The sequence below is a fragment of the Panulirus ornatus genome, chromosome 2, assembly GCF_036320965.1.
Source record: "Panulirus ornatus isolate Po-2019 chromosome 2, ASM3632096v1, whole genome shotgun sequence".
Taxonomy (NCBI): domain Eukaryota; kingdom Metazoa; phylum Arthropoda; class Malacostraca; order Decapoda; family Palinuridae; genus Panulirus; species Panulirus ornatus.
Window position 1 is genome coordinate 32,702,722 of NC_092225.1, and position 22,402 is coordinate 32,725,123.

General features: G+C 41.3%; 1 protein-coding gene across 8 annotated transcripts in view; it reads left to right on the plus strand.

Moving 5' to 3' along the window:
- Positions 1–22,402, plus strand: part of mal (molybdenum cofactor sulfurase) — an 87,453-nt gene that overhangs the window by 46,957 nt on the left and 18,094 nt on the right. For 5 of the 8 annotated variants that reach the window (XM_071675030.1, XM_071675011.1, XM_071675021.1 and 2 more), the window contains 3 exons: positions 5,508–5,781; positions 5,908–6,201; positions 6,447–6,659. In XM_071675030.1, the coding sequence (XP_071531131.1) occupies positions 5,508–5,781; positions 5,908–6,201; positions 6,447–6,659 (781 nt within the window). Of the gene's footprint in view, positions 1–5,430; positions 5,782–5,907; positions 6,216–6,446; positions 6,660–18,776; positions 19,033–22,402 lie in introns of all 8 variants that reach the window. The other 3 variants (XR_011714249.1, XM_071674991.1, XM_071674976.1) reach the window with 3 other exon arrangements.

A 22,402-nucleotide genomic window follows, 5' to 3' on the forward strand; every position in this document is an offset into this window, starting at 1 on the left:
CTGTCTGCTTTGTCTGGTCATGATTGTTGTAAGGAGAGTGATAAAGGGGTGTCACGTGGCAAGGGTTGACCTGGGTGGCTGAGTGTGTCTTGAACAATTTTTTTGTTTTTGTGTTTTGTCAGTTCTCTCATAGTGATTTGGTTAATGTTAGGATGGGCCTTGAAATTGCATGGGGACAAATTAAAGTTCTTAGTATTTGCAATTAAGACATTCATTGACATTGCATGTGGCATAATCATCAGAGGGGTATAATATAACATGATTTTCAAGATCTGTGGAGGGATTATTTTTATGACACTGTTTAGCATTTGCATTTGTGTGGTCATCCCTGTGTTTCATGATAGAGTGGCAGATGTAGGGTGTTTTGGTTGGGGTGGTGTGCAAAGTGAGAGAGGCCAGCTAGAATGGTTTGGTTAAGAGAGAAGAGGTGGTGAAAGCTTTGCATAAGATGAAATCAGGCAAGGTGGCAGGTTTGGATGGTATAGCAGTAGGATTGATTAAGAAACGGGGTGACTGTGCTGTTGACTGGTTGGTAAGGATATTTGATGTATGTATGGATCATGGTGAAGTGTCTGAAGATTGGCAGAATGCATGTATAGTGCCATTGTACAAAGGCAAAGGGGATAAAGGTGAGTGTTCGAACTACAGAGGCATAAGTTGAGTATTCCTGGGAAATTGTATTGGAGGGTATTGATCATGAGGGTAAAGGCATGTACAGACCACCAGATTGGGAAGGAGCAGTGTGATTTCAGAAGTGGTAGATGATGTGTGGATCAGGTGTATGCTTTGAAAAAATGTATGTGAGAAATACTTAGAAAAACAGATGGATTTATTTGTAGCATTTATGGATATGATAGGCATATGATAGGGTTGATAGAGATGCTTTGTGGAAGGTTTTTAGAGTATGTGGTGTGGGAGGTAAGCTGCTAAAAGCAGTGAAAAGTTTTTACCAAGGATGTAAGGCATATGTACGAGTAGGAAGAGAGGAGAGTGATTGGTTTCCAGTGAAGGTTGGTCTGTGGCAGGAGTGTGTGATGTCCCCATGGTTGTTTGATTTGTTTATGGATGGGGTGGTTAGGGAGGTAAATGCAAGAGTTATGGAGAGAGGGGCAAGTATGAAGTCTGTTGGGATGAGAGGGACTGGGAATTGAGTCAGTTGTTCAATGATAATACAGCTCTAGTGGCTGATTTGAGTGAGAAACTGCAGAAGTTGGTGACTGAGTTTAGGAAAGTTGAGAGTAAATGTGAATAAGAGCAAGGTTATTAGGTTCAGTAGGATTGAGGGACAAGTTAATTGTAATGTAAGTTTGAATGGAGAAAAATTGGAGAAAGTGAAGTGTGTTAGATATCTGGGAGTGGACTTAGCAGTGGATGGAACCATGGAAGTGGAAGTAAGTCATAGGGTGGGGGAGGGGGTGAAGGTTCTGGGAGTGATGAAGAATGTGTGGAAGGAGAGAACAGTATTTTGGAGAGCAAAAATTGGTATGTTTGAAGGAATAGTAGTTTCAACAATATTATTTGGTTACAAGGCATGGGCAATAGATAGGGTCGTGCAGAGGAGGGTGGATGTGCACAGACATATATACACATATATGTATTCGTACTTGCTTGCCGTCGTCCATTCCCAGCACCACCCCACCCCACGAGAAACAGCATTGCCACCTCCTTGCATCAGCAAAGAAATGCCTTGAAAGCAGACAAAAAAAGGCCACATTCAGTCACACTCAGTCTCTAGCTGTCATGTGTAATGCACTGAAACCACAGCTTCCTATCCACAACCAGGCCCCACAGACCTTTTCAGACATTTCACATGCCCTGGTTCAGTACATTGATGGCACGTCAGCCTTGGGATACCACATTCTTCTAATTCATTGTATTCCTTGCAAACCTCTCACCTTCCTTTATGTTCAGGCCCTGATCCCTCAAAATCTTTTTCACCCCAACTTTCCACCTCCAATTTCTTCTCCAACTTCTTGTTTCCTCCACCTTTTACACATATATCCTCTTTTTCAACCTTTCTTCACTCATTCGTTCCATATGTCCAAACCATTTCTACACACCCTCTTCTGATCTGTCAACCACACTCTTTTTATTACCACACATCTCTGCTCTTAACGCTACCTCGCTGACACGAGAAATGGCGAATAGTTTAAAAGAAAAAAAGAAAGATCTCTCTTACCCTTTCATTACATACTCAGTCAAACCACCTTACACCACATATTGTCCTCATACATTTCCTTTCCAAAACATCCACCCTCCTCTGTACAGCCCTATTTATATTCAGTGTCTCACAACCATACAATATTGTTGGAACTTCTCTTCCTTCAAACATACCCATTTTTGTTCTGAGATAATGTTCTCTCCACACATTCTTCATCGGTTCCAAAACCTTCACCCCCTCCCCCATGCTATGACCCACTTCTGCTTCCATGGTTCCATTCGCTGCTAAGTCCACTCCTAGATATCTGAAACATTTCACTTCCTCCAACTTTGTCTCCATTAAAACTTACATCCCAATTCACTTGTCCCTCAACCCAGCTGAATCTAATATTATTACCTTGCTTTTATTCACATTTACTCTCAACTTTCTCTTTTCACACACTTTCAGACTCAGTCACCAACTTGAGCATTTTTCACTCAAATCCGTCATCAGTGCTGTATCATTGGCAAACAACAACTGACTCACTTCCCAGGCCCTCTCATTTCCAATAGACTGTATACTTGTCCCTCTCTCCAAAGCTCTTGCATGTACCTCCCTCACCACCTCCCATCCATAAACACAATTAAAGAACCATTGTGGCATCATACACCCACGCTGCAGACCAACCTTCATTGGGAACCAATCACTCTCCTCTATTCCTACTCATTCACACGTCTTAACCCTTGATAAAACTGTTCACTGCTTCTGGCAGCTTACCTCCTTCACCATATATTTTTTAAGATTTCCCACAAAGCATCTCTATCAACCCTGTCATATACCTTCTCCAGATCCATAAATGCCACTTACAGATCCATCTCTTTTTCTATTTCTCACACATTCTTCAAAGCAGACACCTGAATCACACATCCTCTACCACTTTTGAAGCCACACTGCTCCTCCCTAATCTGATGCTCTGTGCCTGCCTTCAACCTCTCAGTCAGTATCCTCCGATCTAATTTTCCAGGTATGCTCTACAAACTTGTGCCTCTGTAGTTTGAACACTCTCCTTTATTCCTTTTGCCTTCATACAGTGGCACTGTACATGCATTCTTCCAATCCTCAGGCACTTCATCATGATCCATACATACTTTGAATATCCTTACCAACCAATCAACATCACAGTCACCCCTTTCTAAATAAGTTCAACTGCAATACCATTTTCAGCTATATTACTTGTTTACTACATTTTATTCATATACCCTTCAGATATATACATTTTTCATGGTTTTCAGTGGTTTTGTTATTCACTGCAGTGACCTAAACCATCTACATATGCATGTGCCATCACTTGTAGAACATTTGACTTGTATACTTTGTCACTGTCTTGCGAGGTAGTGCAAGGAAACAGACAAAAGAATGGCCCAACCCACCTACAAACACATGTATATGCATACACGCCCACACATGCATATATACATACCTATACATTTCACTGTATACATACCTATACATTTCACTGTATACATAAATATACATACACAGACATATACATATATACACATGTACATAATCATACTTGCTTCCTTCATCCATTCCCATCACCACCCCGCCACACATGAAAATGGCACCCCCTTCCCCCATGGGTGGGTGAGTTAGCACTAGGAAAAGACAACAAAGGCCACATTCGTTCACACTAGCTGTCGTGTGCAATGCACTGAAACCACAGCTCCCTTTCCACATCTAGGCCCCACAAAGCTTTCCATGGTTTACCCCAGAAGCTTCACATGCCCTGGTTCAATCCATTGACAGCATGTCAACCCCGGTATACCACATCGTTCCAATTCACTCTGTTCCTTGCACGTCTTTCACCCTCCTTTATGTTCAGGCCCCGATCGTTCAAAATCTTTTTCGCTCCATCCATTTGACTTGTATTTCCTCAATATCATAACCAAGATGACTTCCCAATTATGATCAAAATCATGTTTAGTAACCACCAAAATCATTAGTGCTCCTGAGACAATTACTGGTTTGCTGTGCTGAGCTTGCATTGCTGCACTTCAAATTACAGAAATCAGTAATTACCTATTTTCACTGAACATAGAGGGAGTTATACTTTCGTGGGGCCCCATATCTTGAACACACTCCTTTGTCATACAACCTCTTAAATTTATGAATGCTGTCTGCATTAACCATGTCCTCATTCAATATGTTCCATTCATCCACTACTCTTATATTATAAAGATATTTCGTTACATCCAATTTTACAAGTTTCTTACATGATTTCATATTAAATGTCACGTCCTCTGGATGCTCTATCTGTACATCTCTCAAAGAACCACCCACTTTCTTCTTTGTTGATTTCTTTTAAAAATGTGAAGGTTGCAATCAAGTCACCCTTCAGACTTCTTTCATCCAAGGTGGGTATATTTAAAGCCATCAGCCATTTTCTGTGGCTTAGTGTTCTTAATTTTGTTACTGTCTTTGTTGCCTTCCTCTGGACCTTCTCTTTGAGCTCTTTGTGCATCTTTAGGTGTGATAACCAAATCTTAGAAGCATATTCTAATTTTACCCTTGTGCTGCATAAGAATAATTTAAATATTTCCTTATCCCTATACTTGAAAGCTATTCAGATTTATGCCAGCTGACAGTTTGTCTCCTTAACTCTATCCTCCTGATATAGGGCACACTTCGGTTGGACAGGGCTATACCTTTTTCCTCTCTATACAGGTAACTGATACAGCAGGATTTTTTTCTGATGCTGATTATAGTTGTTAATGACATAAGGCATCTCTTTAAATCAATTCTGTGCACCTTTAATTGATGCCATTGAAGCAGCCCATATAAGTATGATTACAGTAACCATACTGTGAACATATGATTACATTTGCAAGAGATAAGAGCTTAATGCCACCAGCAACTTAGTCCCCTCTCCAACCCAGTGGCACACTTTGACCAACTATGTTCCATTCACTAGCACATCATCTCCCATATACCTAAAGTTCTATATTTTTCTCCAGTTCCTTTTCTTTCAAACTACCTTATATATGCTCCTTTCTACTCCTTCAGCAGCACTTTATTACATTACCTTTGTCCACATTTACTCTCAACCTTCTTTTATACACTATCCCAAAATGTTACCAAGCTCAGAATAGCCTAGAAGTGCCAGTGCTTGGCTTATAAGCCTAAATTCTATAATCCAGTCCAATCCAAAATGTCTCCAACTTCATATATATTTATTGATTAATGAAAATGCCATTTTTATTGAAAAACATAGGCTAGTCCAAATTCAGAGGACCATTTCTCAAAATCAAGAAATTTTGACTTCCAAAATTATTCTGAGACATCACAGTTTCATATTTTCTTTCAGGCAGGACATATATGTGGGGATGCCCAGGACCTGGTTGATGGATTGCCAACAGGTTCAGTGCGTGTCAGTTTTGGCTACATGAGCTGCTATGATGATGCTGACTTGCTTTTGAAAATGGTGCGTGAATGCTTTGTTGATGGGCCACTTTTTGTAGATTTGTCTTGGATTAAAAAAACCTCAGTGGTTCCAACTGCTGCTAGTGGGGATAGGTGTGATGCTGATTTTGAAGTACATAAAGGATGTGCAGTCACTGGAACAAGTAAATTTGCTTTAGGTAAGTAAAAATGTATGGCACCTTTAGTTTGTAAAATTTATGATAGTCCAAATAGCAGTGCAACAGAATGGATTTCAGAAAATAATATACAATATATTGATTTCAAATTCAGTTTTGTACATTCAGAGAAGGAACCAGATGAAAATGCAGGAGGGCAGTTCCCATCCATTTATGAAGAACCAGACGTTAGTAAGGCTGTCAGACTTCAGCTTACTGATATCATCATTTACCCAGTCAAATCATGCAGTGGGTTGTCAGTGCAGAAATGGAGTATGGTTCAAGAGGGTCTGAAGTTTGATAGACGATGGATGGTAGTGACAAGCTCAGGGGTAACACTTACACAAAAGCAACTTCCTCTTATGTGTTGTATAAAGCCTTACATTGATTTTGAGGCTGGGATGCTCACCCTTAAATATGAAGGTAATAATATTCTTGTAAGTACCCATAAAGATTTGAAAAATTTTGTATTAACCTGTTGTGCTTACTGAATATGTTTTTAAAGCTAATAATGTTAAGCCTATGTACAGTGAAGTGTAATTAGTTTTGAATCCTGCTTTTCATAGTATTGCTCCAGTATATAAGATTTGTAGGTAATGAGCATAATTGTGAGTGAAGTCAAGACTTTATCCTTTATTTTTATTAGGAAATTGAAGATTTGTTTACAGGTGAGATTGATGTTAGTGTACCCCTTGAGCCTCCAGCATCAAGGACAAATGAATTGTCAATGTGTGGAGGTCGCGTATGTGGTGACCGAGTGAGAGGGCTTGATTGTGGTCCTGAGGTTGGAATGTGGCTTTCTCAGGTTTTAGGACAGTCTGACCTTAAACTCATGCTCCAGATAAACAAACGGATGAGAAAATTGGAATCTGTTACTCATGGTAAGCAAGAAGTGTAACTCTCTCTCTCTCTCTCTCTCTCTCTCTCTCTCTCTCTCTCTCTCTCTCTCTCTCTCTCTCTCTTCTTTGTTATTTATTTATTTATTATACTTTGTTATTTATTTATTTATTATACTTTGTCGCTGTCTCCAGCATTAACGTTAGCGCAAGGAAACAGACGAAAGATTGGCCCAACCCACCCACATACACATGTATATACATTACATGTCCACACACTCACATATACATACCGATACATTTCAGTGTGTACATATATATACATACACGGACATATACATATATACACATGTACATAATTCATACTTGCTGCCTTCATTCATTCCCATTGCCACCCTGCCACACATGAAATGACAACCCCCTCCCCCCGCATGTGTACGAGTTAGCACTGGGAAAAGATAACAAAGGCCACGTTCGTTCACACTCAGTCTCTAGCTGTCATGTATAATGCACCGAAAACACAGCTCCCTTTCCACATCCAGGCCCTACAAAACTTTCCATGGTTTACCCCAGAGGCTTCACATACCCTGGTTTAATCCATTGACAGCACGTCGACTCCGATATACGACATCCTTCCAGTTCACTCTATTCCTTGGATGCCTTTTACCCTCCTGCATGTTCAGGCCCCAATTGCTTAAAATCATTTTCACTCCATCCTGCCACCTCCAATTTGGTCTCCCACTTCTCGTTCCCTCCACCTCTGACACATATATCCCCTTTGTTAATTTTCCTCACTCATTCTCTCCATGTGTCCAAACCATTTCAAAACACCCTCTTCTGCTCTCTCAACAACACTCTTTCTGTTACCAGACATCTCTCTTACCCTTTCATTACTTACTCGATCAAACCACCTCACACCACACACATCTCATTTCCAACACATCCAGCCTCCTCCGCACAACTCCATCTATAGCCCACGCCTCGCAATCATATAACATTGTTGGAACCACTATTCCTTCAAACATACCCTTTTTTTGCTTTCCAAGATAATGTTCTCACCTTCCACACATTTTTCAACTCCCAGAACTTTCGCCCCCTCCCCCACCCTGCGACTCACTTCTGCTTCCATAGTTCCATCCGCTGCCGAATCCACTCCCAGATATCTAAAACACTTAAACTTCCTTCAAAACACCTCACTTACTTCAGTTTTTCTCTATTCAAACTTACCCCCCAATTGACTTGTTCCTCAAACCTATTGTACCTAATAAACTTGCTCTTATTCACATTTGCTCTCAGCTTTCTTCTTTCTCACACTTTACCAAACTCGGTCACCAGCTTCTGCAGTTTCTCACACGAATCAGCCACCAGCGCTGTATCATCAGCGAACAACAACTGACTCACTTCCCAAGCCCTCTCATCCACAACAGACTGCATGTTTGCCTGTCTCTCCAAAACTCTTCCATGCACCTCCCTAATAACCCCATCCATAAACAAATTAAACAACCATGGAGACATCATGCACCCCCTGCTGCAAACCGACATTCACTGTGAACCAATCACTTTCCTCTCTTCCTACTCGTACACATGCCTTACATCCTCGATAAAAACTTTTCACTGGCAACTTGCCTCCCACACCATATATTCTTAATACCTTCCACAGAGCATCTCTATCAACTCTTATCATATGCCCTCTCCAGATCCGTAAATGCTCCATACAAATCCATTTGCTTTTCTAAGTATTTCTCACATACATTTTTCAAAGCAAATACGTGATCCACACATCCTCTACCACTTATGAAACCACTCTGCTCTTCCCCAATCTGATGCTCTGTATATGCTTTCACCCTCTCAATCGATACCCTCCCATACAATGGCACTATGCATGCATTCCGCCAATCCTCAGGCACCTCACCATGAGTCTTTTTTTTTTTTTTTTTTTTTTTTTATACTTTGTCGCTGTCTCCCGCGCTTGCGAGGTAGCGCAAGGAAACAGACGAAAGAAATGGCCCAACCCCCCCCATTCACATGTATATACATACGTCCACACATGCAAATATACATACCTACACAGCTTTCCATAGCTTACCCCAGACGCTTCACATGCCTTGATTCAATCCACTGACAGCACGTCAACCCCGGTATACCACATCGCTCCAATTCACTCTATTCCTTGCCCTCCTTTCACCCTCCTGCATGTTCAGGCCCTGATCACACAAAATCTTTTTCACTCCATCTTTCCACCTCCAATTTGGTCTCCCTCTTCTCCTTGTTCCCTCCACCTCCGACACATATATCCTCTTGGTCAATCTTTCCTCACTCATCCTCTCCATGTGCCCAAACCACTTCAAAACACCCTCTTCTGCTCTCTCAACCACGCTCTTTTTATTTCCACACATCTCTCTTACCCTTACGTTACTCACTCGATCAAACCACCTCACACCACACATTGTCCTCAAACATCTCATTTCCAGCACATCCATCCTCCTGCGCACAACTCTATCCATAGCCCACGCCTCGCAACCATACAACATTGTTGGAACCACTATTCCTTCAAACATACCCATTTTTGCTTTCCGAGATAATGTTCTCGACTTCCACACATTCTTCAAGGCCCCCAGAATTTTCGCCCCCTCCCCCACCCTATGATCCACTTCCGCTTCCATGGTTCCATCCGCTGCCAGATCCACTCCCAGATATCTAAAACACTTCACTTCCTCCAGTTTTTCTCCATTCAAACTCACCTCCCAATTGACTTGACCCTTAACCCTGCTGTACCTAATAACCTTGCTCTTATTCACATTTACTCTTAACTTTCTTCTTCCACACGCTTTACCAAACTCAGTCACCAGCTTCTGCAGTTTCTCACATGAATCAGCCACCAGCGCTGTATCATCAGCGAACAACAACTGACTCACTTCCCAAGCTCTCTCATCCCCAACAGACTTCATACTTGCCCCTCTTTCCAAAACTCTTGCATTTACCTCCCAAACAACCCCATCCATAAACAAATTAAACAACTATGGAGACATCACACACCCCTGCCGCAAACCTACATTCACTGAGAACCAATCACTTTCCTCTCTTCCTACACGTACACATGCCTTACATCCTCGATAAAAACTTTTCACTGCTTCTAACAACTTTCCTCCCACACCATATATTCTTAATACCTTCCACAGAGCATCTCTATCAACTCTATCATATGCCTTCTCCAGATCCATAAATGCTACATACAAATCCATTTGCTTTTCTAAGTATTTCTCACATACATTCTTCAAAGCATGAGTCATACATACATTAAATATCCTTACCAACCAGTCAACAACACAGTCACCCCCTTTTTTAATAAATTCCGCTGCAATACCATCCAAACCTGCTGCCTTACTGGCTTTCATCTTCCGCAAAGCTTTTATTACCTCTTCTCTGTTTACTAAATGATTCTCCTTAATCCTCTCACTTCGCACACCACCTCGACCAGAACACCCTAAATCTGCCACTCTGTCATCTAAGACATTCGACAAACCTTCAAAATACTCACTCTATCTCCTTCTCGCATCACCACTACTTGTTATTACCTCCCCATTTGCCCCCTTCACCGATGTTCCCATTTGTTCTCTTGTCTTATGCACTTAATTTACCTCCTTCCAAAACATCTTTTTATTCTCCCCAGAATTTAATGATACTCTCTCACCCCAACTCTCATTTGCCCTCTTTTTCACCTCTTGCACCTTTCTCTTGACCTCCTGCCTCTTTCTTTTATACATCTCCCACTCATTTGCACTATTTCCCTGCAAAAATTGTCCAAATGCCTCTCCCTTCTCTTTCACTAATAATCTTACTTCTTCATCCCACCACTCACTACCCTTTCTAATCTGCCCCCCTCCCACGCTTCTCATGCCACAAGCATCTTTTGCACAAGCCATCACTGCTTCCCTAAATACATCCCATTCCTCCCCCACTCCCCTATTGTCCTTTACTCTCACCTTTTTCCATTCTGCACTCAGACTCTCCTGGTACTTCCTCACACAAGTCTCCTTCCCAAGCTCACTTACTCTCACCACTCTCTTCACCCCAGCATTCTCTCTTCTTTTCTGAAAACCTCTACAAATCTTCACCTTCCCCTCCACAAGATAATGATCAGACATCCCTGTAGTTGCCCCTCTCAGCACATTAACATCTAAAAGTCTCTCTTTCACACGCCTATCAATTAACACATAATCCAATAATGCTCTCTGGCCATCTCTCCTACTTACATATGTATACTTATGTATATCTCTCTTTTTAAACCAGGTATTCCCAATCACCAGTCCTTTTTCAGGACATAAATCTACAAGCTCTTCACCATTTCCATTTACATCACTGAACACCCCAAGTACACCAATTATTCCCTCAACTGCCACATTACTCACCTATGCATTCAAATCACCCATCTTTATAACCTGGTCTCGTGCATCAAAACTACTAACACACTCACTCAGCTGCTTCCAAAACACTTGCCTCTCATGGTCTTTCTTCTCATGCCCAGGTGCATAGGCACCGATAATCACCCATCTCCTCCATCCACTTTCAGTTTTATCCATATCACTTTAGAGTTTACTTTCTTACACTCCATCACATACTCCCACAACTCCTGTTTCAGGAGTAGTGCTACTCCTTCCCTTGCTCTTGTCCTCTCATCAACCAATGACTTTACTCCCAAAACATTCCCAAACCCCTCTTCCCCTTTACCCTTGAGCTTCGTTTCACTCAGAGCCAATACATCTAGGTTCCTTTCCTCAAACATACTACCTATCTCTCCTTTTTTCTTATCTTGGTTACATCCACACACATTTAGACGCCCCAATCTGAGCCTTCGAGGAGGATGATTACTTCCCACGTGACTCCTTCTGTTTCCCCTTTTGAATCTGAGTGAAACGAAACTAAAGGGTAAAGGCGAAGAGTGGTTTGTGAATGTTTTGGGAGTAAAGTCAGGGTTGGTGAGAGGACAAGAGCAAGGGAAGGAGTAGCACTACTCCTGAAACAGGAGTGGTGGGAGTATGTGATAGAATGTAAGAAAGTAAACTCTAGATTGATATGGGTAAAGCTGAAAGTGAATGGAGAAAGATGGGCAATTATTGGTGCATATGCACCTGGGCATGAGAAGAAAGATCATGAGAGGCAAGTGTTTTGGGAGCAGCTGATAGAGTGTGTTAGTAGTTTTGATGCACGAGATAGAGGTATAGCCATGGGTGATTTGAATGCAAAGGTGAGTAATGTGGCAGTTGAGGGAATAATTGGTGTACAAGGGGTGTTCAGTGTTTTAAATGGAAATGGTGAAGGGCTTCTAGGTTTGTGCGCTGAAAAAGGACTGGTGATTGGGAATACCTGGTTTAAAAAGAGAGATATACATAAGTATATGTAAGTAAGTAGGAGAGATGGCCAGAGAGCATTATTGGATTATGTGTTAATTGATAGGTGTGCGAAAGAGAGACTTTTGGATGTTAATGTGCTGAGAGGTGCAACTGGAGGGATGTCTGATCATTATCTTGTGGAGGTGAAGGTGAAGATTTGCAGAGGCTTTCAGAAAAGAAGAGAGAATATTGGGGTGAAGAGAGTGGTGAGAGTAAGTGAGCTTGGGAAGGAGACTTGTGTGAGGAAGTACCAGGAGAGACTGAGTACAGAATCGAAAAAGGTGCGAACAAAGAATGTAAGGGGAGTGGGGGAGGAATGGGATGTATTTAGGGAAGCAGTGATGGCTTGCGCAAAAGATACTTGTGGCATGAGAAATGTGGGAGGTGGGCAGATTAGAAAGGGTAGTGAATGGTGGGATGAAGAAGTAAGATTATTAGTGAAAGAGAAGAGAGAGGCAGTTGGATGATTTTTGCAGGGAAATAATGCAAGTGACTGGGAGATGTATAAAAGAAAGAGGCAGAATGTCAAAAGAAAGGTGCAAGAGGTGAAAAAGAGGGCAAATGAGAGTTGGGGTGAGCGAGCATCATTAAATTTTAGGGAGAATAAAAAGATGTTTTGGAAGGAGGTAAATTAAGTGTGTAAGACAAGGGAGCAAATGGGAACATCAGTGAAGGGGGCTAATGGGGAGGTGATAACAAGTAGTGGTGATGTGAGGAGATGGAGTGAGCATTTTGAAGGTTTGTTGAATGTGTTTGATGATAGGGTGTTTTGGTCGAGGTGGTGTGCAAAGTGAGAGGGTTAGGAGAATGATTTGGTAAACAGAGAAGAGGTAGTAAAAGCTTTGTGGAAGATGAAAGCCGGTAAGGCAGTGGGTTTGGATGGTATTGCAGTGGAATTTAATATAAAAGGGGTTGACTGTTTTGTTGACTGGTTGGTAAGGTTATTTAATGTATGTATGACTCATGGTGAGGTGCCTGAGGATTGGCAGAATGCATGCATAGTGCCATTGTACAAAGGCAAAGGGGATAAAGGTGAGTGCTCAAATTACAGAGGTGTAAGTTTGTTGAGTATTCCTGGGAAATTATATGGGAGAGTATTGATTGAAAGGGTGAAGGCATGTACAGAGCATCAGATTGTGGAAGAGCAGTATGGTTTCAGAAGTGGTAGAGGATGTGTGGGTCAGGTGTTTGCTTTGAAGAATGTATGTGAGAAATACTTAGAAAAGCAAATCGATTAGTATGTAGCATTTATGGATCTGGAGAAGGCATATGATAGAGTTGATAGAGATGCTCTGTGGAAGGTATTAAGAAAATATGGTGTGGGAGGCAAGTTGTTAGAAGCAGTGAAAAGTTCTTATCAAGGATGTAAGGCATGTGTATGAGTAGGAAGAGAGGAAAGTGATTGGTTCTCAGTGAATGTCGGTTTGCGGCAGGGGTGCGTGATGTCTCCATGGTTGTTTAATTTGTTTATGGATGGGGTTTGTTAGGGAGGTGAATGCAAGAGTTTTGCAGAGAGGGGCGAGTATGCAGTCTGTTATGTATGAGAGAGCTTGGGAAGTGAGTCAGTTGTTGTTCGCTGATGATCTCTGGCAGCTGATTCATGTGAGAAACTGCAGAAGCTGGTGACCGAGTTTGGTAAAGTGTGTCAAAGAAGAAAGCTAAGAGTAAATGTGAATAAGAGCAAGGTTATTAGGTACAGTAGGGTTGAGGGACAAGTGAATTGGGAGGTAAGTTTGAATGGAGAAAAACTGGAGGAAATTAAGTGTTTTAGATATCTGGGAGTTGATTTGGCAGCGGATGGAACCAATGAAGCAGAAGTGAGTCACAGGGTGGGGGAGGGGGCAAAAGTTCTGGGAGTGTTGAAAAATGTGTGGAAGGCGAGAACATTATCTTGGAAAGCAAAAATGGGTATGTTTGAAAGAATAGTGGTTCCAACAATGTTATATGGTTGTGAGGCGTGGGCTATAGATGGAGTTGTGTGGAGGAGGGTGGATGTGTTGGAAATGAGATGTTTGAGGACAATATGCGGTGTGAGGTGGTTTGATCGAGTAAGTAATGAAAGGGTAAGAGACATGTGTGGTAATAAAAAGAGTGTGGTTGAGAGAGCAGAAGAGGGTGTGTTGAAATGGTTTGGTCACATGGAGATAATGAGTGAGGAAAGATTGACAAAGAGGGTATATGTGTCAGAGGTGGAGGGAATGAGGAGAAATGGGAGACCAAATTGGAGGTGGAAAGATGGAGTGGAAAAGATTTTGAGTGATCGGGGCCTGAACATGCAGGAGGGTGAAAGGCGTGCAAGGAATAGAGTGAATTGGAATGATGTGCTATACTGTGGTCAACGTGCTGTCAGTGGATTGAACCAGGGCATGTGAAGCGTCTGGGGTAAACCATGGAAAGTTTATGGGCCTGGATGTGGAAAGGGAGCTGTGGTTTTGGTGCATTATACATGACAGCTAGAGACTGAGTGTGAACAAATGTGGCCTTTGTTGTCTTTTCCTAGCGCTACCTTGCACACATGTGGGGGGGAGGGGGTTGTCATTTCATGTAAGGCTGGGTGGCAACGGGAATGAATAAAGGCATGTGTGGATGTGTATGTATATACATGTGGATGTGGGTGGGTTGGGCCATTCTTTTGTCTTTCCTTGCGCTTCCTCACTAACGCGGGAGACAGCGACAATGTATAATAGAAATAATTAAATCTAGTCCATGAATTACTTTTTCTTTAAACATAAATACCTTTCTGCTTTAGTGAGGTACTATCATGAGTAAACAAACAATGACACCATTTGCTCACATTCAGCTTTAGCTGTTATTTGTAATGTACAGTCTACTGCCAAGTCCCACAGACTATTCCATGGTTTACCTTTACCAAGTCTGCTTTCTATGCTCTGGCTCAGTCCATTCACAGAATGTTGCCTCCATATACCACATTGATCTAGTGTATGTATTGCTGTCTTGAATGTGGATACTCTGATACCTCAAAGCCTTCTTCATTTCTTGCCTCCATCTCCTCAGTCACATAATATTATGAAAGTAACTACAACTTACTGGTAGTAGTTGGTAGACAGCCAATGACCAGGGAGGTATATTACCAGTGCTAATGGTAATGACCAGTGGGTATGAGGAGGGTTAATGACAGCTGTGTAGTGAGCCAACACTTTAGTGCTTGTCAAGTTCCACTCCTCTGACCCAGGTAGCTGTCTTTTTTCTGTGGACTACTAGCATTCTATCTAGAAGCATACAATTTCTCATTGTCATACATAACACTTGACAACACTTAACTCACACAGCTTATTCTTTGTACCTCTAGATTTTCCTGCTGTGAGCACTTCGTGCTAGCACTGCGTTTTAACAAAATGGTAGGAGCAATAGCTGGAAGTAGTTGGTAGGAATCTCTAGGCTCCTAGGAGCATTAGGTAGAAACATTTGGTAGAAATATTAGGTAGGAACATTAGGCAGGAGCATAAGGTTACTTCTACTTGTTTACTGAGAAAGCCAGAAATCTTTTATAATCAGAAGACTTTTGCACATTTGTCAGTGTCTCCTACAAGTAACTGATGATGAAGCGAGACTTCTTAGCCTAAAAGAGTGATATGTAAATATAATGATAACTAGTTAACTAGGAAAGAACATCAACATGTCTTGGAAACCTTTTGAAGAAAGAGCAAGTGTGTTAAGCGGAGAAAAAAAAAGGGAGAGGATCAAATGTGTTTACGATTATAAAGCCACATTTGCCTTCAACCTTCTGAAACTGGAGTAGGCAAGAAAAGGTCATGTAGGTCAGAGAAAAGTACATTCTTCTCCCAGATATGATGGCTTCTTACTGAAGATCAAAAGCATCTTTCAAGAAGAGAAAGACTCGAGTGTCTTACTTCTTTGAGTACTTCTGTAAAATCAGAAGACTTATACTCCTATGAAAAAGGTTGAGGAGGGTAAAAGTCTGAGGGTTGGGCAAACTAAGCACCCTGTGGACTGTTGCCAAAGTTACACATACCACAAAGAAGGCACTCCTCTTAACAAGAGCTATACATACAGAACTTAAGTGAAGACACACCTTTCCTCAAATTAGACCCAGTTAGCTTTTAAAAAAAACAGCAAAAGCCATGTTTTCCAAATGCAAAGCAGAGGAACCAACCTAAGGACTGACTAAAAAAAACCACAATGATCATAACTTATTTCAATGATCATATCAAAACCTGCACTATTCATTTTTGCAATCTCAAGACTTTTTTCTTGAAATTCAGGCTTATATTTGGGCAACTGTTGTTTTCTGATGACAGTATTTGTGACAGTATTTGTTTATGGATGGGGTTGTTAGGGAGGTAAATGCAAGAGTTTTGGAAAGAGGGGCAAGTATGAAGTCTGTTGGGGATAAGAGAGCTTGGGAAGTGAGTCAGTTGTTGTTCGCTGATGATACAGCGCTGGTGGCTGATTCATGTGAGAAACTGCAGAAGCTGGTGACTGAGTTTGGTAAAGTGTGTGGAAGAAGAAAGTTAAGAGTAAATGTGAATAAGAGCAAGGTTATTAGGTACAGTAAGGTTGAGGGTCAAGTCAATTGGGAGGTGAGTTTGAATGGAGAAAAACTGGAGGAAGTGAAGTGTTTTAGATATCTGGGAGTGGATCTGGCAGCGGATGGAACCATGGAAGCGGAAGTGGATCATAGGGTGGGGGAGGGGGCGAAAATTCTGGGGGCCTTGAAGAATGTGTGGAAGTCGAGAACATTATCTCGGAAAGCAAAAATGGGTATGTTTGAAGGAATAGTGGTTCCAACAATGTTGTATGGTTGCGAGGCATGGGCTATGGATAGAGTTGTGCGCAGGAGGATGGATGTGCTGGAAATGAGATGTTTGAGGACAATGTGTGGTGTGAGGTGGTTTGATCGAGTGAGTAACGTAAGGGTAAGAGAGATGTGTGGAAATAAAAAGAGCGTGGTTGAGAGAGCAGAAGAGGGTGTTTTGAAGTGGTTTGGGCACATGGAGAGGATGAGTGAGGAAAGATTGACCAAGAGGATATATGTGTCGGAGGTGGAGGGAGCAAGGAGAAGAGGGAGACCAAATTGGAGGTGGAAAGATGGAGTGAAAAAGATTTTGTGTGATCGGGGCCTGAACATGCAGGAGGGTGAAAGGAGGGCAAGGAATAGAGTGAATTGGAGCGATGTGGTATACCGGGGTTGACGTGCTGTCAGTGGATTGAATCAAGGCATGTGAAGCGTCTGGGGTAAACCATGGAAAGCTGTGTAGGTATGTATATTTGCGTGTGTGGACGTATGTATATACATGTGTATGGGGGGGGGTTGGGCCATTTCTTTCGTCTGTTTCCTTGCGCTACCTCGCAAACACGGGAGACAGCAACAAAGTATAATAAAAAAGAATAAAAAAATAGTATTTGTGACATTCAAATGTAAACAGCAGAAGTTGGTGTAAGATTTTGGGAGAGTGTGTAAAAGGAGAAATTCAAGAGTAAATGTGAATAAAGCGAGCTTATTAGATTTAGCAGTACACAATGCCAGAACTAGACTATGCTTCCCAGGTTTGTTCACTGCACCTAAAGAGGTAACAGAGAAGGTTCAGAAGAGGGCAACAAAGTTGGTACCAGAATTAAACTACAGGGAAAGATTGGAGGCCTAAATTTACCCACTTAGGGTAAAACATACTGCTATGTAGCTACTTCCCAACATGTTGTAATGAACCCCTTGAATTCATGTCATCCTTGTTTCTTGACTTAGAAGGATCCCTTTTTCTCTTCTGATGATAAGAAGAAATAACTTGAAGGGTAACTATCAACTGTGAATGAACAGGAGACTTGAATACCATGTTGCATCTCTGACCTGGCAGGGCAGCACTCACCTGTAGGTTAAATGTTTCAAGGCAATTATCCATATACCTGAAACAGCAGGCCTCACAAAAACAGCAGGCCTCAAAAAATGTACTGTCTTTAACCTGAGTTCTTCTGAACAAACATCTCTTGCTTGGAAAGTCAATCCCAATCCTAAGTTGTGTTGAGAAGCTAGAAAGTGTCGTTCAAATACAGAATGGGCCACATATTTCTCTGAAGCATATTATAGACACCTCCACTGTTGTTATTTGAGCTTTCTTTTTCAAAAACTTCCTTAAAAAAAGAAAAAAATCGAAATAAGAAAAGTAAAACACAAAATGTTGTGGGTTGGTTGAACATAACAAAGTCTAATGTTGCTGGCAGTGTGTTAGAGCTGATGTTTTGATGTCTTCAGGTACATCAGTTCTTAGGATACAGTAAGAACATATAGTTCATGTCATAGAGAAATAATGAAAAAAATTTCCGTTAATCACCACTGAAGGTCACAGATAAAAGTGCTGACACTGTAAATCAATTTAAGCTATGGTCAGCAGATGTGAACAGCATCAGCGAGCAAGTGTAAATCAATGGTTAAGTGCCACTTGGTACTATCTCTCCTTCATACTGTGATGTCATATTCCTTAGTAGGCTATTGTATGCCTGTTGAGTCCTGTGTATGAGTATCTGTCAACCTTATGTGTTTTACTATGGTTCAATAAGTGAATCCTCTCATATACACTTTATTTTGGGTTGTTAGGTGGTGCTTTTATTCCCCACCTGGCAAGTGCTCCTTAATACTTTGGTATCTGGGAGCGAACATGGGAGTGATTGGAATCATGGGTGCTGTAGTAACTCATAGGGTAGGAGTGGGAATTAAGGTCTTGGGATCAGTGTATGTATGAGCAAAGATGGATATGTTTAAGAGTGCAGTAGTCCTGACGGTTTTGTATGGTTGCAGGTCTTGGACCTTGAATGCAAGGGAAAGAAAGAAGAGGTTGGAAGTGCAGGAAAGGAAATCCCCTAGGTTGATACATGATGGGTTGATATGTGGTGGGTTGATCAAGTAAGAAGTGACAGTGCTAAGAGATGAGCAACAGTGAGCACAGTCTAACAGTGGGCAGACCAATGCGTGCTGAAATAGTTCAGGCATATAGAGACGATGAGTAGAGAGATTAACAAAGAAGATCTGACATAAGTGTCAGAAACACCTACCTGTGAGTAACTACAAAATTTCTTGAGGCAAGGATAGCATCAGTGCTCACCCTTTATTTTGCTTGATTCACAGTAATCATATTTTCTGTAGCCACATTATATAGTTGTTGGTCATGGGTTAATCCAGGACCTGCCTTAACCCACTCAACTAAATTTGTTTTGAAGGTTTCAGTGATTATTCTACTTTGACTCCAAATATCTTTAAGCAAAGCATTGAAAAGACTCCATCTTTCTTGCTGGGCTTCCAGACATTCCTGTTTGATGCCTTTTTGGTATATTCTGAGGAATGTTCACAGAAGATACTTTATTCTTCCAATCTGTGAAATATGTAATTCCAGTTCGAATCACCACAACTCCAGTATGTTTTTTGATTTCATACATCTATTACTATACATTTTCTTCTTTCTAAATTGCATCATTCAAGTTTCTCTTGCTCTTTAGTTATAATTCTTCCTTCATTTCCTAAATCATTCTTGTACAGTGATTTTTTTTCACACTTACCATTTTCATGTTAGCGAGGTAACGCCAAGAGCAGACAAAGAAAAGGTTTCATCCACTCACATCCACTCTGTAACTGTTATGTGTAATGCACTGAAACCAGAGGCCCCTATCCACAACCAAACCCCACAGACCTATCCATGGTTTCCTCCAGCTGCTTCATATGCCTTGGCTTAGTTCACTGACAGCATGTCACCCCCCCTTTATATCACAGTGCTCCAGTTCACTGTAACCCATGGATTCCTTTTACCCTCCTGCATGTTCAGGAACCCAAGCACTCAAAAATATTTTCCTATCAATCCTTCCCTCTTTAGTTTGGTCTCTCTTCTCCTTGTTCCCTCCACTTCTGACATAAATATCTTCATTATCAACCCCCCCTTACTCATTCTCTCTGAAATGTCCAAACCATTGCAGCACACCCTCATCAGCTTTTTCAGCCATACTCTACTTGTTAACACACTTCTCTCAACCTATCATTACTTACTAAATCAACCCTCCTCACGCCACATATCATCCTCAGACATTTCATTTCCAAAACGTTCACCCTCTTCCATATATTCACATGTAAAAGACCATACCTAGCATCCATACATCATTGGCACTTTCAGTCTGTTCAGTTCTATATCTCCGATACCCGTTCCCTCTGAGAACTCCCATCAAGGGGTGGCCATGGCAAAAGAGTCTTCACTTATCCCTATCCTTACACACCTTCCTTGCATACATCATTCAGTGCATTCTTCCACTATTTCTATCCCTCCAGTATTCCTCCACTGTACTTGCCCATGTCAGGTGGTCGTCCATTCACACCAACCCCTTTAATTGTACTATTATACACTCTCCTTGTAAACTCCCAGTCATGAATTCTTCCTACATACTCAAACCACCTGAAAGTATTACATTTCACCCATTCTACTATTCCACAATTCATTCCCTTTGCATTCCTTGCCATACCACATCTCTCATACATCCTTTCATTTCTTTCTTCATTCCATCTAGTCACATTACATGCTCTACTCAAGTTTTGGCTACATAGGCCAGGGTTGGGAGTACTATGCTGTCCCTTAATCCTCTTTTCACTTCCATACTTACACCTCTAACCATCATTGTTCTGCTAAGGGACCCAGTGACTCTTCTACCTTGTACCGCTCTCTCCCTTATCTCTCCTTCCATATCACCACATTTACCCAAGACAGCTCCTAGATATTTAAATTCTCTCACTTCTTCCAGCCTTTTTTCCTTCATATTCACAGCACAATTTAGTACAATTTCTTCCTTCTTTCTATATGGTTTTACAGAATCTTTTTTTTTTTTTTTTCATCCTGTTTCCTCTCAAACACAATTGCTTTATTTTCAGTTGCATTTACCTTCAGTTGCCTGTGCTTACACACATCATAAAACACACTTACAACCCTCTGCAACTCTCTTCACTCTCAGCAAACATCACAGCATCATCTGCATACAGGCTTGCCACTAGACACCATATCTCACCCCCACACATCATCTCTGCACCCCTTTTCCCTAGTTTTGCCTTCATCTCTTTTATCATTCCTTCCAAATATATATTCAAAAGTCATGGTGACATCACACAACCCTGCCTTACACCAACATGTATCCCAAAATTTTCACTCAGCTTTGCATCCACTCTTACTTATGCATTTTTCTTCTCTAAAAAAGGCTTTCACACCATCCAACAGTTGTCCCTTATATCATATATCCTTAACAAATCCCACAAAGCATTCCAGTTGACTCTGTCATGCACTTTCTCCAGATCCATAAAAGCTGCATTCAACTTCCTACCTCTCGCTAAATACTTCTCTACAGTCATCTTTACACCAAAAATCTGATCCACAGATCCCCTACCTTTCCTAAAACCCCCTTACTCTTCACTTATTCTGTATTCAGTCACTTCCATCTCTCTGTCGATATATATTCTTGCATACACTTTTACTGGTATACTTAACAGACTTATTCCCATATTGCTACATACAACCTTAGCACCTTTTCCTTTGAATAAAGGAACAACAGTGTATTTCATAGCAACTGTGGTGGCAGTGCTGCATTGTGCACCCTGTGGGTAGTGGCAGTGCTGCCAATCCTTTGGCACAACCGCGTTTCCATGCTAAATTATGTATAAGATGCATCCATTCTATCGTACTTTATCCTGCATACTTCATTATTTTGGCTATAATCCTATCCACTGCAGGTGACTTTCTTACCTTCAGCATCCTTATTTCCCATCTTACCTCCCTTTTTTGCTGTAGACCCTTTGCACTTGTATCCTCTTCCTTCCATCCTCCATACCCATACATGTAACAACTGCTGCCTCTTCTTCTCCCACATTCAGTTTTTCAAAATACTCTTTCCATCTTCCTTTAACTTCCTCTGTTTGATTAAGCAAGTCCCTTCCTTACTTCTCACATCATTTCCACTCATTTCCACTCTTTCCTTTTTCACCTCCTTCTAGTACAGTTTCTTATTATCCCAAAACTACCCACTTAACTTCCTTCCAAATTTTTCATCTGCTCTTTGTTTGCTTTCTGTTTACATATTTTGTATTCTTCCCTCCTCTTTTGCTGAACTTCCACTGGTACATTCCTGTTGAACAATCTACCATATGCCTTTTCTTCTCTTCCTTAGCATTTCTAGTTTCTTCTGTCCAGCATGCATTGCCCTTTTTATGACTTCATCTCACCACCTTGTATCCAGCTGCTGATTCTGGAACCTTTTATAGTATTTCTGTAAACATTCTACACACTTCTTTCACACATGACTGCATTCCTGCATTCACTGCACTTCTGCTTAAGCTTTAGGTTACCTTCCTTTCATACTCCTTCCTGCATTTTTTCTTATTCATCTTCTCACTTGCCAACGCTT